This window comes from Torulaspora delbrueckii, chromosome 8 (genome assembly GCF_000243375.1).
Source record: "Torulaspora delbrueckii CBS 1146 chromosome 8, complete genome".
Lineage (NCBI taxonomy): Eukaryota > Fungi > Ascomycota > Saccharomycetes > Saccharomycetales > Saccharomycetaceae > Torulaspora > Torulaspora delbrueckii.
This window is the reverse complement of record NC_016508.1, coordinates 177,461-205,210: the sequence shown is the minus strand read 5'-3', so window position 1 is coordinate 205,210 and position 27,750 is coordinate 177,461. Positions and strand designations below refer to the sequence as shown.

The 27,750-nt window shown below is 43.4% G+C and overlaps 15 protein-coding genes across 15 annotated transcripts; 10 read left to right on the top strand and 5 right to left on the bottom strand.

The window, feature by feature from the left end:
* Positions 1-161: 161 nt before the first annotated feature.
* On the bottom strand, positions 162-1,448 carry NAP1 (histone chaperone NAP1; the record flags this gene model as incomplete). The annotated part of the gene is made up of 1 exon (XM_003683139.1): positions 162-1,448. The coding sequence occupies one exon, from the start codon at positions 1,446-1,448 to the stop codon at positions 162-164; it is 1,287 nt and encodes a 428-aa protein (XP_003683187.1).
* Positions 1,449-1,892: 444 nt separating this feature from the next.
* On the top strand, positions 1,893-2,603 carry RPE1 (ribulose-phosphate 3-epimerase RPE1; the record flags this gene model as incomplete). Its single annotated transcript, XM_003683138.1, has 1 exon — positions 1,893-2,603. One exon carries the CDS (start codon positions 1,893-1,895, stop codon positions 2,601-2,603), a length of 711 nt encoding a protein of 236 aa, XP_003683186.1.
* Positions 2,604-2,633: 30 nt separating this feature from the next.
* On the bottom strand, positions 2,634-3,116 carry ALB1 (Alb1p; the record flags this gene model as incomplete). The annotated part of the gene is made up of 1 exon (XM_003683137.1): positions 2,634-3,116. The coding sequence occupies one exon, from the start codon at positions 3,114-3,116 to the stop codon at positions 2,634-2,636; it is 483 nt and encodes a 160-aa protein (XP_003683185.1).
* A 486-nt stretch (positions 3,117-3,602) lies between these two features.
* MTC1 (DUF5427 domain-containing protein MTC1) lies at positions 3,603-4,850 on the top strand (the record flags this gene model as incomplete). The annotated part of the gene is made up of 1 exon (XM_003683136.1): positions 3,603-4,850. The coding sequence occupies one exon, from the start codon at positions 3,603-3,605 to the stop codon at positions 4,848-4,850; it is 1,248 nt and encodes a 415-aa protein (XP_003683184.1).
* Positions 4,851-4,878: 28 nt separating this feature from the next.
* Positions 4,879-5,280, bottom strand: FMP46 (putative redox protein; the record flags this gene model as incomplete). The annotated part of the gene is made up of 1 exon (XM_003683135.1): positions 4,879-5,280. The coding sequence occupies one exon, from the start codon at positions 5,278-5,280 to the stop codon at positions 4,879-4,881; it is 402 nt and encodes a 133-aa protein (XP_003683183.1).
* Positions 5,281-5,495: 215 nt separating this feature from the next.
* Positions 5,496-5,993, top strand: LSM1 (Lsm1p; the record flags this gene model as incomplete). Its single annotated transcript, XM_003683134.1, has 1 exon — positions 5,496-5,993. One exon carries the CDS (start codon positions 5,496-5,498, stop codon positions 5,991-5,993), a length of 498 nt encoding a protein of 165 aa, XP_003683182.1.
* A 125-nt stretch (positions 5,994-6,118) lies between these two features.
* On the top strand, positions 6,119-7,258 carry GCD14 (tRNA 1-methyladenosine methyltransferase subunit GCD14; the record flags this gene model as incomplete). The annotated part of the gene is made up of 1 exon (XM_003683133.1): positions 6,119-7,258. The coding sequence occupies one exon, from the start codon at positions 6,119-6,121 to the stop codon at positions 7,256-7,258; it is 1,140 nt and encodes a 379-aa protein (XP_003683181.1).
* An 8-nt stretch (positions 7,259-7,266) lies between these two features.
* On the bottom strand, positions 7,267-8,190 carry NIT2 (putative hydrolase; the record flags this gene model as incomplete). Its single annotated transcript, XM_003683132.1, has 1 exon — positions 7,267-8,190. The coding sequence occupies one exon, from the start codon at positions 8,188-8,190 to the stop codon at positions 7,267-7,269; it is 924 nt and encodes a 307-aa protein (XP_003683180.1).
* Positions 8,191-8,352: 162 nt separating this feature from the next.
* SPT10 (Spt10p) lies at positions 8,353-10,047 on the top strand (the record flags this gene model as incomplete). Its single annotated transcript, XM_003683131.1, has 1 exon — positions 8,353-10,047. The coding sequence occupies one exon, from the start codon at positions 8,353-8,355 to the stop codon at positions 10,045-10,047; it is 1,695 nt and encodes a 564-aa protein (XP_003683179.1).
* Positions 10,048-10,151: 104 nt separating this feature from the next.
* Positions 10,152-10,310, top strand: MCO6 (Mco6p; the record flags this gene model as incomplete). Its single annotated transcript, XM_003683130.1, has 1 exon — positions 10,152-10,310. The coding sequence occupies one exon, from the start codon at positions 10,152-10,154 to the stop codon at positions 10,308-10,310; it is 159 nt and encodes a 52-aa protein (XP_003683178.1).
* A 276-nt stretch (positions 10,311-10,586) lies between these two features.
* On the top strand, positions 10,587-12,377 carry PBS2 (mitogen-activated protein kinase kinase PBS2; the record flags this gene model as incomplete). The annotated part of the gene is made up of 1 exon (XM_003683129.1): positions 10,587-12,377. One exon carries the CDS (start codon positions 10,587-10,589, stop codon positions 12,375-12,377), a length of 1,791 nt encoding a protein of 596 aa, XP_003683177.1.
* A 476-nt stretch (positions 12,378-12,853) lies between these two features.
* On the top strand, positions 12,854-16,495 carry TRK1 (Trk1p; the record flags this gene model as incomplete). Its single annotated transcript, XM_003683128.1, has 1 exon — positions 12,854-16,495. One exon carries the CDS (start codon positions 12,854-12,856, stop codon positions 16,493-16,495), a length of 3,642 nt encoding a protein of 1,213 aa, XP_003683176.1.
* A 696-nt stretch (positions 16,496-17,191) lies between these two features.
* URA2 (bifunctional carbamoylphosphate synthetase/aspartate transcarbamylase) lies at positions 17,192-23,860 on the top strand (the record flags this gene model as incomplete). The annotated part of the gene is made up of 1 exon (XM_003683127.1): positions 17,192-23,860. The coding sequence occupies one exon, from the start codon at positions 17,192-17,194 to the stop codon at positions 23,858-23,860; it is 6,669 nt and encodes a 2,222-aa protein (XP_003683175.1).
* Positions 23,861-24,166: 306 nt separating this feature from the next.
* On the top strand, positions 24,167-25,231 carry AIM23 (Aim23p; the record flags this gene model as incomplete). Its single annotated transcript, XM_003683126.1, has 1 exon — positions 24,167-25,231. The coding sequence occupies one exon, from the start codon at positions 24,167-24,169 to the stop codon at positions 25,229-25,231; it is 1,065 nt and encodes a 354-aa protein (XP_003683174.1).
* An 89-nt stretch (positions 25,232-25,320) lies between these two features.
* Positions 25,321-27,531, bottom strand: TDEL0H01030 (uncharacterized protein; the record flags this gene model as incomplete). Its single annotated transcript, XM_003683125.1, has 1 exon — positions 25,321-27,531. The coding sequence occupies one exon, from the start codon at positions 27,529-27,531 to the stop codon at positions 25,321-25,323; it is 2,211 nt and encodes a 736-aa protein (XP_003683173.1).
* Between the last annotated feature and the right edge of the window lie 219 nt (positions 27,532-27,750).

Here is a 27,750-nt window from a genome sequence, read left to right as displayed (position 1 = left end):
GGTTGTAAGGTAGCTATCTCTGAGCCCCTCTTATATACTTTCTACCCTTGACCTCATGGCCGGGTGATGGAGAGGCTAATTGATAAGGCTACTTAACTACTACTATATGATGAGAATGTGATGTATATACTACTACTATTGTGCTGGGCTTATGGTGTAATTCAGGACTGCTTGCAGTCTGGTGGGTTCTCTTTACCTGCGAAGTCGTCATGTTCTTCCTGTTCTGCTTCGTCTTGTTCTTCCTCTTCTTCATCGTCATCTTCATCGTCATCGTCATCTTCATCGTCGAACTGTTCATCCTCATCATCGAGCAGCTCGTTGTCGAATTCGAATTCGAGTGCGGCACCAGTGAACCAGTCAATGGCTCTTGGGATCAATTTGTCCTTGAGCTGTTCACCAATTGAGTAATCCAGTGCAAGACGTTCTTCCAGTTCTTGTAATTCATCATCTTCTTGGTCGTCCTGGTCTTCCTCCTGAGTGTTATCGCGGGCTGGAACCTTTGGTGGGTCAAAGAAGTTGAAGAACGAGTCCACTGGGGTAATTTTTTCAATAGTTCTGACTTGTTTGGTGGCCTTGTTACGTTGTTTGCGCATTTCGACGGCGATAGTTGTGTTGGACTCATTATCGGCCCATTGAATCTCTTCTCCTTCAGCGTGATCGTAGATGAAATCACCGGAGTAGCCGAGTTCGTTTTGGTAGTAGTAAGTCTTGGTCAACGTCTTGTTTTTGAAAAAAGGCGTATCTGGGTCAAAAACAAACACCAATTGGAAACCTGGTCTCCCGTCAGTCAAATATTGTAACTTAATGTCCTGCAAGAAATCTAGGACTTCTGCGTCACGGTCCGTTATGGTGTCAGAAACTACGGGCAAATTCTCCAACGCGGTGAGCCAGAAAGATGGGATTCCCTTAACTGGTTCTTGTGCTTCTTGTGCTTCTTGTTCGGCTTCTTGGGCTTGTTCTTCTTCTTCACCTTCCAGTTCTTTACCCTTGGCCACTTCCTCACTAGTAGGCTCTTCTTTTCCAGTGACCATCTTATAACGACGTTCGTGCAAAGGAGCGTACTTCTCTAGATATTTCTGTTCCAATTCGAACATCTCAACTTGGAAATCCTTCTCTAGAGCAAATAGGTTCTTTTGGATGGCTTTCAAACCATAAATTCTCTCCTTAACACTTTCAGGCAACTGATCCAGGTACCCACTGTCCTGTCCCACCAAAGTGCCCAACTTATCCTGAATACTTTGTAACAAGAATGGTTGTTTGGAAAGTGCACTTTGCAAATCTTCCTCACTAATAGTCTGTGGGATAGTCTCTCCCTTGCTCTCGTTCTTCACAGGGTTCCCATTCTTCAAGAAACTGCTGTTCAAAACACTAGCTGGGGTGTTATGTGGCGTTGGAGCATTATCGATCTTCATCGAGGACTTGGGCTTGGTTCTAATCGGAGCAGACATCGTCGTACAGTTGCTCTTTAATCAAAGTGTAGGCCTTCCGGGTGCTCGTCAGGTTCTTATTAATGGTTAACTTGGAGCATTTTTCAATTTTTGTTGAAAAATTGAAGCGAAAATTTATCAACCCACGACCACATAGGAGAATGCCGATATAATAGTGTAGGGTTGGTCAATATGAATGCCATTGGTCTTTTCTGATGGTTTCAATCGACTCAGAAATGTCGAATTTCGTAGCTATATGGGTCTCCAAGGGCTTATCAAGTGGCTGAATTGAAGATATAAAAGTGTAATTAATTGACTTGAACAGCATAATTCACTGAACTCAATCTTGATATAGCCGAGGGTTCTGTAGAAGCCTCCTTCGGTTTGAGGTTTGTCAAACTCTTTGTAATTATTTAATCTTGATTATCGCTTGATGATCGCTTTGACTTGTTTAACACACCAATCATGGTCAAACCAATCATTGCCCCTAGTATCTTAGCATCTGATTTCGCCAATCTGGGCTGCGAATGCCACAAGGTGATCAATGCAGGTGCAGATTGGCTTCACATAGATGTTATGGATGGTCATTTCGTGCCCAACATTACTTTAGGTCAACCAATAGTCACTTCGTTGCGTAAGGCAGTTCCAAGACCAGGAGATTCTACCTCTGACAAGCCTAAGGCTTTCTTCGATTGCCACATGATGGTCGAGAACCCTGAGAAATGGGTCGAAGATTTTGTCAAGTGCGGTGCTGACCAGTTCACTTTCCACTACGAGGCCACTAAGAACCCATTGGAACTTGTTAAGTTGATTAAGAGCCACGATTGCAGAGCTGCATGTGCTATCAAGCCAGGCACCCCAGTTGACGTGCTTTTCGAGCTGGCCCCACATCTAGATATGGCTCTAGTAATGACTGTGGAACCGGGTTTCGGCGGTCAAAAGTTCATGGTTGATATGATGCCCAAGGTTGAGACCCTGAGAAATCAGTTCCCTAATTTGGACATCCAGGTCGATGGTGGACTGGGTAAGGAAACTATCCCACAAGCTGCCAAGGCGGGTGCTAACGTTATTGTCGCTGGTACCAGTGTCTTCACCGCTGCTGACCCATCGGAAGTGATTCAGTTTATGAAGAACGAGGTTAGCCATAACTTGGAAGCAAGAGGTCTCTTGAACTAATGTACAAATTTATATAGCGGTTTATAACCTTTAGGAAGACACAGGTCCACCCAGGGTGGTTCCCTGACCATTGCTTATCACTAGACCTTGGGACGAAGTATCGTCAAGAATTTTCCATAGGGCATCTTTCAGGGTGCTCTTCTTTTCCTCCTTCTTCTTAGTCTTAGCTGGCAAGTCTACCTCCATACCGTCTTCATTTACCACTTTATCCTGCAACTCTGCCAAAAGTTTTCTTTGTTCTGCATATTTGATGTTTCTTTCGATCTTCTTGGCTCTCTTTTTAGATAGAGTCTTGGTAGTAAGACCATTACCACTGACTTTGCCCTCCTTCTCCTGGAAATATAGATCCAATGGCACCGATTTGATCTGACCAGATTTGGACTTTTCGCTTGACCTGGCAGGCTTCAAGAGACCAGCTCTTTCACGTTGGTCTCTCTTATGCGCAAGAGACTGGGTCTTACGTGCAACGTTTACTGTAAGTTTTGGTCTATTGATAGAGTTCTTAGAAGGCATATCTTGGTGATTGGGATCTTTTCGCTGATTTCGAAGAGATGAGATGAAATGAGATGAGCTTAAAGTTGGAAAAATTTTCCCACTCCGCCTTTTAAGTATAGAACAAGAGTAAAAGATTAAAGCTCTAAAGAATTCAGAAGCACTCGAGAGATTCTCAATGGGATACTTGGCTTAGCCTGGCCTAATCCTGGCAAAGTAGTTAATTTTAGCGCTCTTGATTCTGTAGCATTAGTATTTCACCTTCGTCTTGCAAAAAGATGAGCGTTCGATAGTATCATAATTATAAGAGTGGTCCCATTATATTCGAATGCAATTTAGTGGTCCGGAAACGTATACTCATGGTATTCCTTCTCCTCCCCCTCTTGCGAGTATTTACTGTCGTCTAGCCAGACCGTCTCGCTCGCTCGCCTTGATTGAACCTTAAGACTCAACAGTAAAGTATAGGGCCAATTGACGATTTTTGGCTCGCAATCGTGTGCTATCGAGATGGCTGATCGTAAATCTACCGATGCTGACGATGTTTTCGAGTTCTTGGAGTCCTTGCCCAAGAATGGGGACCCTAAAGAGTCCAAAGTGGCAGAGGGAAAGAACAAGAATGATAGCGATATCATGGATTTCCTAGATGAATTGGAGAAAAGCAACTTGAGTCTGAACAAGAAGGGTGAAGCCAAGCAAGAAAAGGCCCCAGTGGTTGAAAAAGTGCAAGAAAAGGCTCCAGAGGTCGAACAGGCTCCAGAGGTCGAACAGGCTCCAGAAGTCGAAAAGGCCCAAGAAAAGATACCTCAAGAGAAGGCTCCACAGGAGGAAGCACATGAGATTGAAGCAACCAATAGGGAAGACACTCCACTGCATGATCCTATTACTTCTATTTCCAATTGGTGGTCGTCTTCAGGCTCTGCGACTGTGTCCAGCTTTTGGAACAAGACCACTGAACAAGCTTCAAATATTAAGACAAAGCTTGCGCAGGATCAATTGGAACTTACTTCAAAGATAAATGCAGCCACTATAACAGAATTGGCTAGAAATTTACAAAAGATTGTCGCGGGGGAAACCGATGAAGTGCTGAGGATCCACTTAGTACATGATCTTGTCAATTTCCCACATTTACGATACAACATCGAACAAAAATTCGATCAAGTGCTAAGCTCTCAGGTTCAAGGTGGGATAAGAATATTCGTGGATCAATGGGGTCATCCAAACAAGTCCGAAATCGATGAGGATCCAGCTGGACAGCGCAGATTGAATCTTTTCAACGGTAAGATCACCGATGGGGAGAAGTTGGCCTTTGCAAATCTCGATAATGCCATCAAGCTATTCGATAAAGCGCACCAAGAAATATTGAAACAGCAGAAGGATGCACAAGACCAGGAAGAAAGTTCCAGCACAGAAGCAAATATCAGCGATGTTTTCATATCGATCCTGCCAATTGGTGTCCCACAGGACAGCAAGAGCACAAAAGGCGATATTGTTACAACGGATTCCCGCCACCCGGGCAATTTCAGTTTCACAGTGATCCTCAAGGATATAACCAACGACATCTCTACGATTACCAGATCACAAGGCTTCCCCATGAAATGGGTTAGCTGGCTGGAGAAACCAACTGAACAAACCGACTCCGAGGAAGAAGTTGTTGACCCCAGTGACTGGGTCAAAGAATGGGTCGAGGACGGGCTCTCATTATCCCTTGGGGTCGCTGCGCAGAACTATGTCATTGAAAGAATGGGGTTTTCATAAACCTCAGTTACGTAACTTCTAAATATCGCTACTCGGATTTCTCCTGTGGCTCCAATAGGCCCGCAATTCCCTTCGTATCATTTCCCATCTGCTTCTTTTCCCAATCAACCCACAATGGAGTCTTTGAGTTCCAAATACCCTTTGCTACACAGTCCTTCAACTCCGAATGAAAAACTGGATCGTGCGGTTTCTGCTTCAGCAATTGGCTCAAAGTGGGCACTTGTTTCTGTAATAGCTGCGAATTGATCCCATTCATATACTTGAGCTGATCCAACGTTGGAAACTTCGTATCCAACTCCACATTGTACTTACTATCGGCATCGCATCTCAGCAGTTGTAAAATAGCCTCAGTTGCCCTGTTGTTTTCCAAATTGTGTGTAAACAAAGAGATAACCCGTGGCTGATGTTGTAAAGTCTTGAACATCGACATGATAGCTCTAATAATTGTCAATGGCCTCTAAAAGTGACTATAGTTAACCATTATCCCTCTATTTTAAAGCTAAATGCGTCTGAAAAAATCGGGTAATAACGCTCAATTTTTCAGTCTTCTTAACTGTATAGAAGAATAAGCTGTTTCAATCACTGATAACCAAGTTTAGAGGGCTATTGAACTATCGAGTGCTGATCGAGGACTGAAAGAGTGCGATGTCAACGGTAGATATTAAGAAGCCTCAGATGGGTGCTGGTGGACCGAAGAAGATCACTGAGGGAGAGGCAGACTTGTACTTGGACCAATACAACTTCACCACAACGGCAGCCATTGTGGGATCTGTAGACCGTAAGATTTTCGTTTTACTGCGGGATGGGAAAATGTTATTCGGTGTGCTGCGGACCTTTGACCAGTACGCTAATGTGATACTTGAGCACTGTGTGGAGCGGATATATGTACCGGAGAGTAACCAGTACGCGGAAGAAACCAGAGGTTTGTTTATGGTTCGTGGTGAGAATGTAGTGATGTTGGGCGAAGTCGATATCGACCGTGAGGACGGGCCATTGGAGTCGATGGAGCGTATACCGTTCGCAGAAGCCAGTAAAAGACGCAGGGACGGAGATGAGGCAAGATACCGCCATGAGACGGCCAAGGGCAAGCAATTGGCACGCTACGGGCTACTATACGACTTCCACAAGTCTGACATGTACTAGTATATAAACTTTTGATCATCACGTGACTTTTTTGGCATAACTTTTCAATCATACTGAAGAAATAAAAAGTTTCAATGAAGCTCATCGCAGCTCATCGATTGACAATTGTGAGTTTTATAGGTGCTATGTCTGCTTTTTCAGAGTACCGGGACGTAATTAAGGAGGGAGAGTTGGTATTGGTGTGGATTTCAAGAGATAACATCAAACCGATCAAAGTAGATTCTAATGAGACTTTCAATACGCGGTATGGATCCTTCCCACACAAGCTGATGATCGGGAAACCGTATGGATCACAGATTGCCATCCGAACAAAGGGGTCTAATAAGTTTGCGTTTATTCATGTTTTGCAACCTACACCAGAGTTGTGGACTTTGTCACTACCGCATAGAACACAGATCGTTTATACGCCGGACTCATCTTACATCATGGAGAGGCTCAATTGCAGTCCGAGAACTAAGGCTATCGAGGCAGGGACCGGTTCTGGTTCGTTTTCACATGCATTTGCGAGAACCGTGGGACACTTATACAGTTATGAGTTTCACAAACCGCGGTACGAGGAAGCATTGGCAGAGTTTGAAGAACATGGACTTATTCATCACGATAAAAATGTGACTATAACGCACAGGGATGTTTGCGCAAATGGGTTTAGTATCAGATCTTCGGATGTTACGTCCCATAAGTTTAATGAGGGCGAGGGTTCTGTGACTATCGGTGCAAATGCGGTCTTTCTTGATCTACCGGCACCCTGGGACGCAATCCCACATTTAGACAGCGTGATAAGCAAGAACGAGAAAGTCGGATTGTGCTGTTTCTCTCCCTGTATCGAACAAGTCGATAGAACCATTGAAGCGCTGAATAAGCACGGTTGGGACGATTTGCAGATGGTTGAAATACAGGGAAGACAATACGAGAGCCGTAGGCAGATGGTAAGAACAATGGATGATGCTATCGAAAGACTTCGGGATGTCAAGAGACGTAAGAATGAGGGACTCGAAAGACGCAAGCGGATGTGCGATAATATCTTGAACGATCAACCACAGGAAGAGATCAATGATGAAAAGAGACCCACCACAGAAAAGACGAAATTCAATCCATTTGGTAAAGGTTCACGGATCAAAGAGGGTGATACGGCTTATAAGTGGAAGCAGGTGACTAAGATCGAGCCAGAAATTAAGTCTCATACTTCATACCTGACGTTTGCCTTCAAAGTGGTCAATAAGACTAGAGATGAGGATCAGGTTAAGAGTGAACTTGACTCATTGTAAAAAGATAGCTACTCGTTTTGTAATGATTTATTCAAGATCGAACGTTGTTGCCACAGGGGCATATTAGTTCTCACACTTTGCAAAATCGTGAAATCCAAATCTGCAATGATTAGCTCAGTGTCACTTCCTTGACTCGACTGGGCTATTATCCGACCCCAGGGATCGATAACCATTGAATGACCCCATGATCTACGTGGTTGCGAATCATCGCGTTTCCCAGCTTCGTCATCTTCTTCGTCTTCATACACACGATGTTGCCCGCTCTGGGCAGGCATTACAACGAAACATTGCGTGTCCATAGCTCTTGCTTTCCCCAGCAGCTCCCAATGAGCTTCACCGGTTCTCATAGTGAAAGCACTGGGGAAGCACAATATCTCAGCTCCCCTGGACCGTAGTTCCATAGACTGCTCTGGGAATCGAATATCATAACAAATCGCAAGCCCCAATTTACCAGCTGGACTTTCCACGATATCAGCATAACTGTGCCCCGGCTGCACAGACTTGGATTCCAACATGATGGGCCCGTTAGGCACGTCAACGTCGAATAAATGCATTTTTTGGTACGATTGAACAATATCCCCTTTATAATTAATATAGAGCAATACATTCTTTACTCGATTCTCACCTTTCTCCATTTCAAACACCGTAGGTGGCAGATGAACTCCAACTGCAACATCAATCTTCTTCGAAGTCTTTTCGTAAACGTTTCGAATCTCTCCTCTCAACTCCTCAACAAACAGTGGACTACCATAAGCCAATTTCTTGGAATGTGCAGCATCTCTTGAAATGTAGTCAGTGGCTTCAGGGAAGAATATCATTTGGGCATCGCTATCAATAGCTTTACCGATAAGTCTCTTAACAGTCTCTAGATTCCTGTTCAAGCTCGATGAGGAGCATAGTTGGCCAATGGCGATTCGAGATATACCACTCATCCTACTAATATGCAGAAGTAGTAGTACTCATCACTTAGCCCTTCGATGTACCGCGCGTCTTAGGTAGTTGACGATCTACGCCAAAGTTTGATCAGACCAAAGATAAAGCAGGTTAGACTGTTTCGATTAACTCTCGATGGTGGCTTGAAGAAGGCAAAGAAGATGTTTTCACAGAATGGGTCTGCTTTGGGAGCAGAAGAGCGCTTTCAGGATCAGCTTTTAACACCGTTGCATCCGCATACGATTCTGCTTAAAGATGGCGAGACTGTAGCTACAATGTACCCTATACCAGCGAATGCAGATCTACTACCGATGGGACTGTTGGCATTTTTATTAGACGAGTTTAATATGGAGATTGAGAAAGGCGATAGCTTCCCATACTACGAAACGCTGTCTCTGGAACAGTTTAAAGATGCCTGGTTTCATCCAGACGGTCATATTGCCATCATGGTGCTGGGGGAAATACCAGAGCTTGACTATAGTATGGAGAATGATCTTACGGACCTAGAGAATAATTATGGTACAGATATAGAGACGATGAGACACACGTCACAGTATAAGAAAAGGAAGGAACGCCGAAACCTGAGTTTAAACATTCAGTGGGAGAAACAGTGCCTGGGAATATTCTCGTTACAACCTGCGTATCCAGGTCGGTCTTCCCATGTAGTGACGGGCACTTTTCTGGTCAACGCAGGTATTCGAGGCAAGAGGATTGGACGTACGTTAGTGGAGACATTTATTGAATGGTCGAAGAGGCTTGGATTCACTTCTTGCTATTTTCCACTAGTATACGGAACGAACGTGGGGATTCGACGAATCCTTGAAGGTTTAAATTTTAAAAGAATTGGTAAATTACCTGAAGCAGGGATACTGAAGGGATTTGATGTACCTGTAGATTCTTTCATTTACGGCAAGGAGTTTACACACATCACTAGAAGTATAGATCTGTTACGAGATCCACAAAAGACGAATGATATTGCGAAGTATGAGCGACTGAAATTTTACTTGGAGACAGGCAAGTATCCTGCAAACTGTGACCGTAACGAAAAAGCTCGACTGCGAGTGAGCTCCAGGACCCATTCGTTACTCAATGGAAAACTGATGACCAGGGGACGAGAGATTGTGTTTGAGCCAGATAAACAGCGACAAATTGCACTCGATATGCACGCCGTAGAGCATCAGGGTATCAACAAGATCACTACACGGATTGTTGAGAGGTATCATTGGAAAGGAGTCAAGAATACAGTGTCAGAAGTGATTGCACAGTGTCAAAAATGCAAATTAAGACACCAGGATGGTGTTGGGGTGATTGTGAAGCCGAACAAGTCCGTTAAACAAGCTCATATGTTTGCAACAAGCGCCAGTCCACTGGATGAAGACCTCGATCACTCGGCACAACTATCCAGAATGGCTGCTGTTGTAGTGGGGTCACTTCAGGCAGACGCAGATAACGAGGATTCTAAGGACGACGACAGAGGCTCTACACCACCGGATGGCCACGACACTGCTGACCCATCTACTGTCACTCCTCAGATCGACACCATAGATTTCGATAAATCACCCGAAAACCTAATGCAGCCTATCCTGAACGGAGACCAATCGATGAACGCCTTCAACCGATTCATGGAAGAAGAGAATCACCGCAAGAGGCGCAAGGTTACAAATAGCTCGCCAGTGGAGTTCGATAAGAACAATCAGAGTCTCATGGAAGATGCAATGCTCGGTCTACCAGAAAACGTCATCGCCGCAGTCCAGTTGGCCCATAAGCAACAAAGTGAACCTCAAGAATCTTCACAAGACCATCAACAAGGTGACAGCGAAGACGAAGATCAAGAAGATTCTAACGTTTTCTATTAACCATTCTTCCCTTGCGAAAAGCGCAAATTCGCTAAGCGTAAATCACACTCGCTCGCTCGAGGGCAGTACATACAACAACAGAACAAAGAGGCAAGGACGAGACCATGATCTTCTTTTTCAAGCAGATACGAGATATATTTGCCAAATCCCACAGCACATTACAACAGATCCAGCTTTCACGCAGGGCCTTCTTTCAACTTCTAGGATATCTCGCAAGTTGCGCCCTGCTCTCGCTTCTTTCACAATCCAAGCACCTGCCCTGATACCCACAGCCACCAATACTTCCATCAACCCATTTGACCACACCAGAATCAACCAAAGCACAGGCTAAATAGGCTTTATATTCTATTTTATATGATCTTTATAGGTATCGTACGTTTTGATCCATTTACTTTTCCAATTTTTCCTTCTCTGCTTCTTGCAGAAGATTCGTTGAGGGTATTGGTAACAAAAGAAGATTTATGGGCCATTGTAACCTCATATTGAGCCTTTAGAGTGCCATTGAGCTTTGGGAAGTAGCGGTGTAACTAGTGGTTAGGATGAACGAGCAGTTTTCTAAATTATCACTTGGTCAGGAAGGTAGAAAGGCGGATGGTTCGAGTGCAGGGACTCCAGGACAGGTTTCGTCAAGTTCTTCCTCGCATTATGGTAATATAAATGCTAATTTGCATGCCAGGGTGAAGGCTTTCCAGGAGCAGAGGGCCCTTAAAAGAACTGGGAGTGTTGGGAGTAATAAGAGTGAGACTGATAGTAGTGGAAAAGTGAAGAATGCTCAGGAAATGCAACAGATTGTCAATAAACCGTTGCCCCCTCTGCCTGCAGCGGATCAAGCTGAGGCTCAAGCAGTGCTGGAACAGCGTTCAGAACGAAAGGAAGGCTCTTTGGATAATAAGGCACAGTTTAACCCCAGTAGGAGGGCTCCAAGACGACCTCCAACGGCCAGACCTGTTGCTCAGGGGATAAGTAGTCAACCGGCACAGAGTCTGAGTGCACGTCGAGGTTTGAAATTGCCTATGGGGGGTATGTCGCTGAAATTGCCCGGGAAGACTGAGAAACCGACGCATTCGACTCAGGAATTTGCATCTACACCTTCTAATAGTAACCATATAATTGCTTCAACTACGACTGTGAGTGGCGGGGTAGGTGGTAATAGGTCAAATCCGGGGTCTTTAGTCAATGGGATCCAATCGACGTCGACTTCGTCTAGTAACGAGGAGCAACGTGATACGGAGGGTACTGCGCCAAGAAATACCAACAGTAATTCCGGTGGTTTGTTTGCCAATTTCTCCAAGTACGTTGATATTAAGTCAGGCTCTCTGAATTTCGCTGGTAAATTATCGTTGTCCTCGGAAGGTATCGATTTTGGGAATGGTAATAGTTCAAGGATTACACTCGATGAATTGGAGTTTATCGAAGAATTGGGCCACGGTAATTACGGTAATGTGTCCAAAGTACTACACAAACCCAATAACGTGATAATGGCAATGAAGGAGGTCAGATTGGAATTGGATGAGGCAAAGTTTAGACAGATTTTGATGGAATTAGAAGTTCTACACAAATGTCAATCGCCGTATATCGTTGATTTTTATGGAGTCTTTTTCATCGAAGGTGCTGTCTACATGTGCATGGAATTCATGGATGGAGGTTCGCTCGATAAGATCTACGATGCATCACCGGAAATGGGTGGCATAGATGAACCACAATTAGCATATATTACGCACGCAGTGATTGAAGGTCTGAAAGAGTTGAAGGACGTCCATAATATTATTCACAGAGATGTTAAACCAACAAATATTTTATGTTCAGCAAAGCACGGAACTGTCAAATTATGTGATTTTGGTGTCTCAGGTAACTTAGTTGCTTCTCTCGCCAAAACAAACATAGGTTGCCAGTCTTACATGGCTCCAGAACGTATCAGATCCCTAAATCCCGATAGAGTCACCTACACAGTTCAGTCGGATATATGGTCTCTTGGCCTAAGTATTTTAGAGATGGCCCTTGGGAGGTATCCATATCCTCCAGAGACTTTCGATAACATTTTCTCGCAATTAAGTGCCATCGTTGATGGCCCACCACCAAAACTACCTCGTGAGAAGTTCAGTTCAGATGCACAAGATTTCGTCTCTGTGTGTTTACAAAAGATCCCGGAGAGAAGACCCACTTATGCTGCTCTCTTGGAACATCAATGGCTGAAGAAGTACAAGGACGTTGACGTCGAGATGAGCAATTATATCACAACAAGGCTACACAAACGGAAAGAACTGCTTGCTGAAAGAGGTGAGAAAGAACTTCCAAAACACCTTCCTGCATTGCATATGGGCGGCTTGTAAGAGTAACTGTTAGGATATTTTGACGATAAACTTTTATAGTTCGCATATTTATAGCTAGCTTTATAGCTTTAATATCTATTCACAATCATTTTTATTGGAGATATTTTAAGTGCAAGCAGCCAATACCTTCATTTCTTGGCTTCCCACAGATCTTGTCAAAAAAACCACTTCAGTCTACACACAACGGAGAGTAGTTACTGTGAGATTAATCTGAGGCATTGTTAGATCCATTTACCAAACTATGCCCCTCTTCTTACAATCATTATAAGCCATTTTCTTCGCATTCCTGCCAAGCTCAAAAATCGATTTCGTTTTTTAACACTACAAAAATTAGATAAAAACCCACCAGAAGTGCTCTGTTTGAAGCGTTGAAGAGCGCTAATTGGCTTTACCAAGTGCATTTCTGAACGGTATATTTGGTCCGCCGGTGGTGGGCTCTTTTTCCACCTGAGCTTTAACCAAAAGATAGTCTTTACATGCTCGCCAAGAAATTGAGTCATGTACCGACTTTGGCATCCTTGAATATTCGGTATAAGAAAACCTTTGGTCACAAATTCAGAGATGTCATCGCTGCATGTGGTTCGTACCTAAAACCTGTCCGGAAGTATATCTTTCCAAATTTCCTGGCTGTTCACTATTGCTATATCATTTTTGTCACCATTATCGCATCGATCCTCATGTATCCAGTCAGGAACCAAAAGTACATTGATATATTGTTCCTAGCAGCTGGTGCAACTACTCAAGGTGGACTGAACACAGTTGACACCAATACATTGTCGTTATATCAACAGATCATCGTCTACATCACTTGTGTTTTTTGCACTCCGATTGTCATACATGGTTGTCTTGCGTTTGTGAGATTGTACTGGTTTGAGAGATACTTTGATGGTATCAGAGACTCATCGAAAAAGAATTACAAGATGAGAAGAACAAAGACTATTTTGGGTCGTGAGATGACCAGTAGAACTATGTCCAAGATGCCTCAGCGTCCAACACACATACTCTCTATGCTCCCTACGAGTTCTCGAAATGATGAAAACTTTCAAGATAAGTTGTTTAGTGGTAAGGAATTTTTCAGAAAAGAGGGTGAGGATGATGTTGACAATGACAAGCCAGATACTACAAAGCCCAAGGATAAGAACGGTTTTGACTCCAATGGATCATCTTGGTCAAGTTCAAATACTGTGAAAGAAAATGGCAATCCCAATACTCATGTGCGAGGAGATTTGGTTTTCAAAGAACCTGGCATCAAGAAGCCGACCAAACCTCGTGAACGATTTGCCGGTAGAAGAAGCTCAGCAGATATTTCGCCGGAGGATATGTATAGATCGATTCAAATGATGCAAGGGCAACATCAAGAAGCTCGTGAGGACGAGGGCCCTGCCCTAGTAATTGGCGCACCAACTGATAGACCAGTGGCTCGTAACGAAGAGGCCAAGCAGAAGCAGGCACCTGAGGATGGTACGAAAGATGATCATCATAGCATTCTAACGGAAAATCAAAGTAAGCACACGAGTGCCCTTAATTCCAGTATAGATCCACATCATACCCAAACGCCTCCGGTTCAAAAAGTGCAGTCTTCTCCAATAGCATCTCTGAAAACGATCGATGAAGAGACTAAAATGGGAAGAAAGGACTACGACGAACCCGAGGCGAATAAACCAACAATTCAGTTCGACGTTTCAGCGCAGCCAAAGAGACCCAGTTCTAAAATAGTCAAGGACTCTACCATTCGCATACCTCGTCGAGGTAACCAATACAGGACCAAATCGAATAGAGGTTTACTCAAGCATTTGCCTAAAGGAAAGGAGCTGCGACAAAAGCTTAAGAGACGACTATCATCTAATTCTGCGGATGGTTTGAATAGTGAAAAGCGAAGAAGCTATACAGATGATGATGAACCCACGGACAAGGATAACATGGAAGAGTATTTTGCTGACAACGAAAGTGATGAAGACGATGAAGAGCATCCTAACGTCTATGGAGAGGGCAAACGGCTCAGTAAAGTTCCCACCACAGGAGAAGTTGAAGAACCACGCCGTTCCCAACTTGCCGAAATGCCTAGAAGTCTTACTATGGACGCTCGTCAGGCAAAAGATCTTAATCAGTTGGCGCAGACTCGTGAGTTTCAAAAGATGATATATAAAGACTGGAAGAAAAAGCATAGAAAGCCAAACCCGCTTAGGAGGAAAAGCTGGAACGCCAAAAAATTCGAGAATGAATATTCTGCAGGCTTTCCGTGGATGCAAGAGGCTTTCAACGCCGATGAGGATTTATCCTCAGATCATGATTCAGGTGAAGTCAATTCCGGGCATGGCAGCAGTTTCGATAATGTAAAAGGTAATGTGGCTTCTGATAGTGATGACGCAGCGAATCAGGAGCCTAGCAGTCCAAGAGACCGCGACTCTCTTGACGAAGAGCAGGGCTACTATGGTTTGACTATAGATCCCGAGTTTACCAGTAATGCTCGTCCGGCGATTGCTCGGACCATGAGTACCAACTATTTGTCATGGGAACCTACTATTGGACGTAATTCGGCTTTCACAGGGTTAAGCAAAGCACAAAGGGAAGAGTTGGGTGGTATTGAATATACATCGATCAAACTTCTTTGCCGCATCCTCGTTATCTATTACGCGGGGTTTTTAATATTGTCATTTGTGCTGATAGTTCCATGGGTCCTCCATCAATCTCACTACAAGGCGATTATCAGAGAAAATGGAGTTTCACCAACTTGGTGGGGGTTTTTCACTGCCATGAGTGCATTTACCGATCTTGGTATTACTGTGACACGAGATTCGATGCTCTCGTTCAACAAAGCGGTTTACCCATTAGTGGTCATGATGTGGTTTATTATCGTTGGCAACACCGGGTTCCCCGTTCTTCTGCGGTTTATCATATGGGTACTTTTCAAGCTGTCGCCCGAACTATCGCAATTTAAAGAGAATCTGGGGTTTTTGCTGGACCATCCCCGTCGTTGTTTCACACTTTTATTCCCAAGCGCTGCAACATGGTGGTTGCTCGCCACTCTTGTTGCTTTAAATGGTATTGACTTGGTGCTATTCATCATCCTGGATTTCGGAAGCGCAGTACTTAGACCGCTTGCTCGAGGGTTTAGAGTGCTGGACGGGTTATTTCAAGCCGTGAGTACACGAACCGCCGGCTTCACTGTCGTTGACTTGAGTAAATTGCACCCTGCGATCCAAGTTTCTTACATGTTGATGATGTACGTATCTGTGCTACCTCTAGCCATTTCAATCAGAAGAACCAATGTTTACGAAGAACAATCTCTGGGTCTTTACGGAGAAATGACAACTGAAGATACGTCGAGCACTGATTATAGCACGGATAGCGAGGGCTCTAGCGATTCGGGTTCAAGAAGAAAGAAAAAGAAGAAGAAGCAAGGAAAAGATTCGAACGAATCATTCATCGGTGCGCATTTGCGTAGACAACTATCTTTTGATATCTGGTTTTTGTTCCTTGGTCTTTTCATAATTTGTCTCTGTGAGGGTGGTAAGATCCAAGATACCAGTAAACCCGAATTCAACGTTTTCGCTGTTCTATTCGAAATCGTGAGCGCTTACGGTACTGTGGGACTATCACTTGGTTTTCCAAATACCAACACTTCGTTCTCGGGCCAGTTCACAACACTCTCAAAACTAGTCATCATTGCGATGTTGATCCGTGGCAGACACAGAGGTTTGCCGTACGCACTAGATCGTGCTATCATGTTGCCCAGTGACCGTTTAGAACACATTGATCACATCGAAGACCTCAAATTGAAACGCACAACCCGTAACTCAACCAACAACGTCGACCCAGTCACAGCATACTTCAAGAAGAGAACGGGGAAACTACACCGCGGTTTCGATCGTCTACGTCGCTCAGTCGCCGAACCAGAAGAAGCTCATCTGGAGGCCTATGGGCAACATAACAACAGTCCAGACTACAATCTGCCCGGCGAAGACGAGCGAGACTACCAACTCGAAACTGTTTCGCAGGCGACCCACTCCGCTCCTTCCTCCGTCCATTCCCCGGGCTCTATAGACTCCGAACAACTCACGGACCGGGACTCAAACCACGACTCTATGCATTTAACCCATCCGATCTCTTATAGTTGATAATTTATTTAATTAGACTAAATATAAGTAACCAAAATCTGTTATTATTATTATTACTGTTATTATTATTATTACTTTTATTATTATTATTATTATTATTATTATTATTATTATTATTATTATTATTATTATTATTATTATTATTATTATTATTATTATTATTATTGACGCTAGAACGTTACCCTTCTTCGGTGAAAATTTTTCAGGTTTTCGGCGGCAAAAAATAAAGTATAAATATTCAAGCGATTTTCCAAGACATTCGTTCTTCTCATCTCATGCTTTAATCAACTATTTCCCATCAATTTGTTTACAAAGCATACCAATTTACTTTTCACCTTCTGGCCCGTCATTATCTTTCCTCTATCTCTCTCTTATTTCTTCTCTTGTCTTGCTGTAACCAAACCAATAATAAAAGACTGTGCGGTTGTCCCCAGAAGTAGCTCCAAGTCCCCCAAGAAGTGCTACTACCAAAAGATACAATCCACGTCTCAGCTGGTATGTCACTATTAGTTCTAACTTAGTCATCGATAAGAGATGAGATGAGCTTAGTGAAAAATCACATCTAACGGAGAGATTTTTCATACAAGTACTATAGGAAAGGCTGTCGATACAACAGCTCGAATTGACCTTTATACTAACCTAACGGTCGTGTTTTTGGCTTCTGATAGTTGTCCCCACCTAACATTTGCTGAATCCATGTCTTCTATTATTCCTACGGCTCCCGTGACTCCTCCAATGGAGGCTACGGGTGATAGAATGATCGCTTTAGAGCTCAAGGACGGTACTTCGCTGCTAGGTTACTCCTTTGGTGCCCCCAAATCGACCGCCGGTGAATTGGTTTTCCAAACCGGTATGGTCGGATATCCAGAGTCTGTTACAGACCCTTCCTATGAAGGTCAGATCCTGGTGATCACTTTTCCCTTGGTCGGTAATTATGGTGTGCCAGATCGTCAATTGATCGACGAATATGTGGAAGGACTGCCCAGATACTTTGAAAGTAACAGAATTCATGTTGCTGGGTTGGTTATTTCTCATTATACAGAGGAATATTCCCACTGGTTGGCTAAATCGTCACTGGGCAGATGGTTACAAGAAGAAGGTGTGCCAGCTGTATACGGTGTTGACACAAGAGCTTTGACAAAGCATTTGAGAGATAAGGGTTCCATGCTTGGTAGATTGGCTTTGCAAAAGAACAATTCTAAGGATATCGATGTTGGTTCTGCGCAATGGAAGGACGCATTCGATGTTCCTGAATGGGTTGATCCAAATGTTCAAAATTTGGTTGCAAAAGTTTCTAGAAAGGAACCACACTTGTATTTGCCTCCAACTGACCACGAAGGCGTTACTTTGCAGAAGGGCCCAGACGGTAAGACTTTAAGAATTTTGGCCATCGATGTGGGTTTGAAATTTAACCAAATTCGTTGTTTTGTGAAACGTGGTGTCGAATTGAAGGTTGTCCCTTGGGATTACGATTTCACTCAGGAACAGTATGATGGGTTGTTCATCTCCAACGGTCCAGGTGACCCTTCGGTGCTAACTGATTTGTGCAACAGACTGGCGCAAGTTATCCAAGCAAAGAAGACTCCTATTTTTGGTATTTGTTTGGGTCACCAATTGCTTGCCAGAGCAAGCGGTAGCTCTACTTTAAAATTGAAGTTCGGTAACCGTGGCCATAACATTCCTTGTACTTCTACCATCAGCGGAAGATGTTACATCACTTCCCAAAATCACGGTTTCGCAGTCGATGCCGATTCCTTAACCGACGGTTGGAAGCCTCTGTTCACTAACGCCAACGATTTCTCGAACGAAGGTATCTACCATTCCGAGTTGCCGTATTTTTCAGTGCAATTCCATCCTGAGTCTACTCCAGGCCCAAGAGACACTGAATTTTTGTTCGATGTCTTCATTCAGGCCGTAAAGGAACACAAAGCTTCTGGTGTTTTGAAACCTGTTGAGTTCCCAGGAGGTAAACTCGAGGATAACAGAAACGCTCACCCAAGAGTTGAACCAAAGAAGGTTTTGGTGCTGGGTTCTGGTGGTTTGTCCATCGGTCAAGCCGGTGAATTCGATTACTCAGGATCTCAAGCTATCAAAGCTTTGAAGGAGGAAGGTATTTACACTATCTTGATCAATCCAAACATTGCCACTATTCAAACATCCAAGGGTTTGGCTGACAAAGTTTATTTCTTGCCTGTCACCGCTGAATTTGTCAGAAAGGTTATCTTACATGAACGTCCAGATGCAATCTACGTGACTTTCGGTGGGCAAACTGCCTTGTCTGTCGGTATCGAAATGAAGGACGAATTTGAAACTTTGGGTGTTAAAGTTCTAGGTACCCCAATTGAAACAGTCATTACAACAGAGGATCGTGAATTGTTCGCTCAAGCCATGAACCAGATCGACGAAAAGTGTGCCAAGTCTCAAGCTGCTAACTCTGTCGAGGAAGCTTTGGCCGCCGTCAAGGAGATTGGTTTCCCAGTCATCGTCCGTGCCGCTTACGCTCTAGGTGGTTTGGGTTCTGGTTTTGCCTACAACGAGAAGGAATTGGTCGATCTTTGTAACGTTGCATTCGCTTCTTCCCCACAAGTTTTAGTCGAGAGATCTATGAAGGGCTGGAAGGAAGTTGAATACGAAGTTGTCCGTGATGCCTTCGATAACTGTATCACCGTCTGTAACATGGAAAACTTTGATCCATTGGGTATCCACACTGGTGATTCGATTGTTGTTGCTCCATCTCAAACTCTGTCAGACGAGGATTACAACATGTTGAGAACTACAGCCGTTAATGTCATTAGACACTTGGGTGTTGTCGGTGAATGTAACATTCAATATGCCCTCAACCCTTTCTCCAAGGAATACTGCATCATTGAGGTTAACGCTCGTCTTTCTCGTTCTTCTGCTCTGGCTTCAAAGGCCACTGGTTACCCACTGGCTTACACTGCTGCCAAACTAGGTTTGAATATTCCGCTGAATGAAGTGACCAACTCTGTCACTAAATCGACTTGTGCTTGTTTCGAACCATCCTTGGATTACTGTGTCGTCAAGATGCCAAGATGGGATCTTAAGAAATTCACAAGAGTTTCTACCGCTTTGTCGTCATCAATGAAATCTGTGGGTGAAGTCATGAGTGTTGGTAGAACTTTCGAAGAAGCAATCCAAAAGGCCATCAGATCAACTGACTACAGTAACTTGGGTTTCAACCAGACTGACATGGAAATCGACATTGACTTTGAGTTGAACAATCCATCCGACTTGCGTATCTTTGCTATTGCCAACGCTTTTGCTAAGTTGGGTTATTCAGTCGATAAGGTTTGGGAAATGACCAACATTGATAAATGGTTTTTGAACAAGTTGTATGATTTGGTCACATTTTCTAACAAGGTTGCCGATTTCGGTACCAAGGAAAAGCTGCCTTCGATTGTTTTGAAGCAAGCCAAGCAACTTGGTTTCGATGATAGACAAATTGCCAGTTTCTTAAACTCTAACGAGGTTGCTATTCGTCGCTTGAGAAAGGAATACGGTATCACACCTTTTGTTAAGCAAATTGATACCGTTGCAGCTGAATTCCCTGCTTATACCAATTACTTGTACATGACTTATAACGCCGCTACGCATGACGTAGATTTCAATGACAATGGTGTGATGGTCCTTGGTTCTGGTGTCTACCGTATTGGTTCCTCCGTCGAATTCGATTGGTGTGCGGTCACTGCAGTTAGAACTCTGCGTGCTAACAAGGTCAAGACTATCATGGTTAACTACAACCCAGAAACAGTCTCTACGGATTATGATGAAGCTGACAGATTGTATTTCGAAACAATCAACCTTGAAAGAGTTTTAGATATTTACGAAATTGAGAACTCAGCCGGTGTTATCGTCTCCATGGGTGGTCAGACTTCAAACAATATCGCTATGTCTCTACATCGTGAAAATGTCAAGATTTTAGGAACATCACCAGAAATGATTGATAGCGCTGAAAACCGTTACAAATTTTCCCGTATGTTGGATCAAATCGAAGTTGATCAACCAGCTTGGAAGGAACTTACTTCCATGGAAGAAGCCGAGGAATTTGCCGAAAACGTCGGCTACCCAGTCTTGGTTCGTCCTTCCTACGTTTTGTCCGGTGCTGCAATGAACACTGTTTACTCGAGAGATGACCTGGAGTCATACTTGAACCAAGCCGTTGAAGTTTCTCGTGACTACCCTGTTGTCATTACCAAGTATATTGAAAACGCAAAGGAAATTGAGATGGATGCTGTCGCCAAAGATGGTGAATTGGTTATGCATGTGGTCTCCGAGCATGTTGAAAATGCTGGTGTTCATTCTGGTGATGCTACTTTGATTGTCCCTCCACAGGATTTGGCTCCTGAGACTGTAGACAGAATCGTTGTTGCAACAGCTAAAATTGGTAAGGCTTTGAAGATCACTGGTCCTTACAATATTCAATTCATTGCCAAAAACAACGAGATTAAGGTCATCGAATGTAACGTTCGTGCTTCCCGTTCTTTCCCATTTATTTCCAAGGTCGTTGGTGTTAATTTAATCGAATTGGCTACCAAAGCCGTGATGGGCATTCCTTTCACTCCTTATCCAGTTGAAAAGTTGCCAGAAGACTATGTGGCAATTAAGGTTCCACAATTCTCTTTCCCACGTCTTGCTGGTGCAGACCCAGTTCTTGGTGTCGAAATGGCCTCTACTGGTGAAGTTGCCACCTTTGGTCATTCTAAATATGAAGCATACTTGAAATCTTTGTTGTCAACAGGATTCAAGCTACCAAAAAAGAACATTTTGCTATCGGTTGGTTCTTACAAGGAAAAGCAGGAGCTACTTCCATCAGTCAAGAAGTTGTACAACATGGGCTTCAAATTGTTTGCAACAGCTGGTACTGCGGACTTCATCTCTGAACATGGTATTCCCGTTCAATATCTTGAAGTTCTGAACCAGGAAGACAATGAGAAATCGGAATACTCTCTTACTCAGCACTTGGCTAACAACAAGATTGACTTGTATATCAATTTGCCTTCTGCTAATAGGTTCCGTCGTCCCGCATCCTATGTTTCGAAGGGTTACCAAACTCGTCGTATGGCTGTTGATTACTCCGTTCCTTTGGTGACCAACGTCAAGTGTGCAAAGTTGTTAATCGAAGCTTTGTCGCGCAACTTGACACTTGACGTTTCTGAGCGTGATGCTCAAACCTCTCACAGAACCGTCACCCTTCCAGGTTTTATCAACATTGCAACCTTTGCTCCTAACTGTTCAAATGTGATTAAAGGTCCGGAAGAGCTGAAGGAGGTGTCTCGTTTATCCTTGGAGTCCGGTTTCACTTACTGTCAATTGATGGCTAGATCTACCACTGGCCCAATCATCTCTGATGCTACTTCCTTGAAGGCTGCTTACTCTGCCTCTCAAGATTCTTCATACACCAATTTCTCATTCACTGTCGCGGGTACTGCTAATAACAACGACAGCATCGCTCAAACTGCGAAGGATGTTAGTGCTTTGTTTTTGCCATTCCGCGAGCTCACCAATAAGGTTTCAACTGTCGCAGAGTTGCTGAAGAACTGGCCTGTCGACAAGCAAGTTATTACCGAAGCAAAGACCTCTGATTTGGCATCTGTTATGTTATTGGCTTCGTTGCAAAACAGATCGATTCACATCACTGGCGTCTCTAACAAGGAAGATCTGTCTTTGATTATGACTGTTAAGGACAAAGATTCAAAGGTTACTTGTGATGTCAACATTCATGCTTTGTTCGTTTCTCAAAATGATTACCCAGAGGCACAATTCTTGCCTAGTAAAGAAGATCAAGATTTCTTCTGGCAAAATCTCGATGCCATTGATGCCTTCTCTATCGGTGCTTTACCAACCAAGCTTGCCCAAATTACCGGTAATAAGATTGATACTGGACTCGGGATCAAGGATGCACTACCATTGTTACTTTCCGCCGTTGACGAAGGTAAGTTGACTATTGATGATATCGTTGAGCGTCTACACGAAAACCCAGCCAAAATTTTTAATATTCCTGAACAACTTGACTCTGTTGTGGAGATTGATCTCGATTATTCCTTCGTTCACACTAAGAGATGGTCACCTTATACCAAGGGTGGCTTGAACGGTGGGGTTGAGCGTGTGTTGATCGATGGCGAGACCGTCGTTTTAAGTGGTGAACTAGTTGCTGCTGAACCAAAGGGTAAGGTCATGACTACAGCCAACGTTCCTCCAACTCCAGTCACTGCTAATGAAACTCCTTTGAGTATGCCTCCTTTAAACGTGAAGAGGAGATTTTCTTTCTCGAATGAGAGACACAACTCTTTCACAAGCATCGATGGCGAAGCAGAGGGTGAATATGACCAACCATTGGAACAAAGATTGATGTCATCCAGGCCTCCAAAAGAGCTTGTCGCCCCTGGCGCTATTCACAACTTGATACGCAGCAATAATCCTTTCAAGGGTAGACACGTTTTGTCTGTGAGACAATTCAAGAGATCAGACTTCCATGCCTTATTCGCTGTCGCACAAGAATTGAGAGCTGCTGTGGAACGTGAGGGTGTTCTAGATTTGATGAAGGGTCGTGTTATCACTACCATTTTCTATGAGCCTTCGACTCGTACATCTTCCTCTTTCATCGCTGCCATGGAACGTCTAGGTGGTAGAACTGTTAACATCAATCCTTCTTCCTCATCAGTGAAGAAGGGTGAGACTTTGCAAGACACCATCAGAACTTTAGCCTGCTACTCTGATGCTATCGTGATGCGTCATCCAGATGAGATGTCTGCTCACATTGCCGCCAAGTACTCGCCGATCCCAATTGTGAACGGTGGTAATGGTTCTCGTGAACATCCAACTCAGGCTTTCTTGGATCTCTTCACTATTCGTGAAGAGCTAGGTACAGTGAATGGTATCACAGTTACCTTTATGGGTGACTTGAAATACGGAAGACCAGTGCACTCTCTATGCCGTTTGTTGCAACACTACCAGGTCAGAATCAACCTTGTCTCTCCAAATGAACTCAGATTGCCCACTGCTTTGCGCAAGGAGTTGGCTGAGGCCGGCTTGTTGGGTGTCGAAAGCGAAATGATCACTCCTGACATTATCTCCAAATCTGATGTTCTGTACTGTACAAGAATTCAACAGGAGAGATTTGAGAACAAGGATGAATACGAACGTTTGAAGGACGTTTATGTCGTCGACAACAAGATCTTGTCTCACGCCAAGAAACACATGGCTGTCATGCATCCCCTACCTCGTGTTAATGAGATCAAGGAAGAAGTTGACTACGACCATCGTGCTGCATATTTCAGACAGATGAGATACGGTCTCTTTGTTAGAATGGCCCTATTGGCCATGGTCATGGGTGTCGATCTATAAAATACAGTTTCGATCTCGTTCAAGACGCATCGGCAGCCGCTGTAAGCTTTCTTTTCGTGGGGACTTAGAGAATAACACACAGTAAGCTGATGATAAGATTTGAGATCAATAGACAATAGTAGATAGGAGATGTATTTAAGAGTATCAATTAAAGATCAACGATATTTTGTTAAAGTATGAAGAACTCGAAGTTCGTTGTCGATGAGCACTTATGATATTGTATTTTAAAAGCAGCTCATCTCAGCACTAGTTCATTGATTTCTGGGGCAGTATGATGGATCCAATGGTGAACTGGAAGACTATAAAATGTGGAGAATAGCGATAGTGAAATGTTCTGGCCGGATTGCACCATGTGGAGAAGCCAGAAGAGAATTTCATCACGGTTTGAGTCAACTGAACTGGATGCTCAGTAATGATATAGTGCGTAATGCTCTCACACCGAAAAATGTAAGCTTAGAGACACATAATAATGGCAAAGGCTCCAGTCAGCGACGTGGACTACCAAAGAGTGGGCCTAAGAACCGTACTACGAATAAGAACAAAGGCAGTGGTAAAAAAAACGTAGCTGTAACTTGGAGCACTGGGTCTGATAGAGATAAAGAAGCTGCAAATAGTGTATTGTCACAGATCTTCCGAATGAATCGAGCTGGAAATATCAAAATTATTAATTCTGAAACCTCGAAACCTGAGGAGACAAATATACGTACTTTCGGGAAGGGAATCAATCTGGAAGAAAATGGTTTAGTTATAGTAAATTTCGAGGAAGTTGGTACTTTGAAAATACCGCTTGTTAAATTAGTAGAGAGGAAAGTTGCTTTGAAGAGGTTCTCTGACGAGAAGGCTAGGCAAAAGGAGAAGGAATTGATTGATATGGGTGTTTTAAAGAAAAAACCAGCAAAATTAGGTGACTCTGACAAGGGAGAGGACTCTGTAAAGCAGATCAAGGTATCATGGCAGATAAAAGACGATGATTTAAGCAAGCAAAAATCTCATGAGATTATAAATCAACTGAAAAAGGGCTATAAAGTCCACTTATACATCGCGGATAAAGCTCATATAAATTCAAAGAATTTGGCGGCAGATTTTGACAATGTTCAAAAGCCTAATACCAAGAAACTGAGTAATAAGGATTTACAACAACGAAGTTCGGTGTATGAGAAACTGCAGGAAATTTTCGAAGAATATTCTGCTCAACCTGTAATAGAAGGTAGTGTAGAAACTAAAATGCTGATAAAATTAACCCCAAAGGTCTCTCCAGCGGGTGACAAGGACAGTAAGCAAGCTCTTAAAGAACAAAGAAAGAAAGAAAGACAGGAGAAGTTGATGATGAGACTAGAAAGAAAGAAGCAGAGGAGTGCTGAGACCGACTAATTTGTAAATAATAAAAAAATTGGGCTTCTTAAATGAAGCACAAGCATTTTGTAAGTATCGTATATTCATGTAAATTGCTAATGTCAAATCTACCTGACGAAAACTGCGCCTGTCAGCTGTTTATCATGCAGATTGCCATTTCCATATTGTGGAGCTCCAATTATCACAGACTTATTAGGTGCTATTTGCAAGACTTTTCCGAAGTTCGAGAAACCTTTAGTGTCATCCCACGGGTTGACCAAATCTAAGTGATTTACAACATTAACGTAAAATGTATCAGTTTTCCAGGCCTCAGCGGCTGCCAATAATTCTTGCATGCTAATTTTCCAAATTGCTCCTTTATTGTCGAAGCTGCCCGGTGAAGATATGTGCAGTGTTTCGGACCGAACATCATATGCTATCGCGGTGCCAAAGCCAATACTCCAAGCTGCTGTCTGCTGATCATCCTCAAGTCGGATTTTTAAGAGAAATTTTGGCAAATAGTCGTCCTCTCTGTAAATGAAAACGTAGTTGAACAAATGCTGAGAGATGGCAAGGTAGTTATTCCCTTTGTAACCAAAAGAAAGCATGCCTTTCCCAAACATCCCATGAACTGCGGAAGGAATCACTTTTATGTCAATTGGTGGCTCTTCTTCAGGAGTGAGCAAACCTTTATATGTCATGACATACTTCGGTAATGATGATGGCTGAAGGCCAAATAACGGATAAACGAAAACCGCACCCAAGCTTTGACATGTCACATACAGAAAACCCTTTCCACTATACAGATGTGAAGCTGCCATGGCAGCACCGAAATGTTGGTATGCCCTGTTGTAAGGACCCCCATTCAAACTAACGATACTCAAGGACGAGATATCCACATCGGTGTTATTCGTAGAGCTCAATCTTAAATATCTCACCAATTCGATACCTGGTATTACTATAGCACGACCCGTCTCATTCTTACCATAAAATGGACCGGAAAGTAAAAGATCTGGCTCAGAGTCTCCGTCAATATCTGCAACAGCGTACAACTGAAGTTGGAACGCATCTGAGGTCATTCCGTCACGAATCGTTAGGTATCTCCTGCCTCCGTGATAAAAATGTATGCTGTTAGATCCAGGTTCCGATATAACGAGGAAATCGACGCCATGTGTTGAAAAGGTATGTACTGTTGAACCACGCATCGGCGTGAACGGCTCCATGACGGCGGCAGAATCAGTGCGGCTAGATACCTGGCTGAATAAGATCAAGTATACACAACCCTCACTATTCTGAGTCGGCGCACTCACAGCCATGTATAGCTTTCCGTCTGATTTGAACTGACCCAGGGCAATGCTAGTGCCAAAATTAGACAGAGAAGTCACTGGCCTCACGATGGAAACATCTTGGTTAGTGTCAATTCTCAACGCCCCGTGAGAACTAGAAAGCGTATTCGGGAGGTTCCCACAGAGTTGGATTTGTCGGATTGAATTTTGATCCAAACTGTTTGTATCGAAGAGATTCTGATACACAGGCAAACATTTCTGTAGCATTGCAATGAGATCAAACTCACCACCGAGCCAATATTCCTGCATAATATCCCTAGATGCAGGACTAATCTTATATGCTAGGCTTAACACTTCATGACGCCGGCTCAACATGACAAACGTTTCGCTAACAGATGCTGACAATCCTCTCGAAACACATACTTCAAGCTCTTTATAGGAAATCTTACCAGGGCTAAGCCCATTTCTACTCAAGAGTTCCGTCATATCTTCTTCCTTAGGTATTGTCCAATTACTATTAACATAGTATTTCCAGTTTAGATCAGTAATATCGCTAAAGATATTAGAAAGTCCGATGAAGTCACCAATGGTATCCAAAAAGTCGTGAGCATCATCAATCTGTCCATGAAATTCAGTTTCAGCAAGCACTCGAAGGAGCCCGTGAGACCTGAAGCCATCGACGAGCGAGTGCCATGAAGAGTCGACAATCTGATGAGAGAAAACCCCAGTAAGAAACGCTTGCAACCGCACGGAGTCTTGACTATATTTCTTGCTAGGAATTGAACCATACCTTTCTTGCCATAATTTTAAACCTGACATCAGGAACGGAGGCCAATGGGTAGCTTCAGCGAATTCACTCAACTGTTTGCTTGGCTTGCATGAGTATAAAGAGTCAGGGAAGAATGCACCAGCTTTCAACCAGGGGTAGTAATCATCGAACTTCTCGGAGGCCACTCTAGTCACGTACGTCAAGTGGGTAGTAACACCAGCACCACGAACGCCAAGAGACAATATGGCAAACAGCAATCCGATCCGTAATAGACCGCAAAGCATCGCTCGTAGATCAAAGATAAGGCTATGATTTGACCTATAGTATATTCAACCAGTTTCAACCATTAAAATGCTCTTTCTGAGACCTTAATGAACGCTTAAGTTAGATATTTTCTGTCATCTCACCTGTTGATGACTTTCTTTAATTCAGAAGCGCTTCATCTCTCCAAAGGGGATTCATCATCAAAACAACTAGTGAGTTCCCAACCAAAAAAACCACTA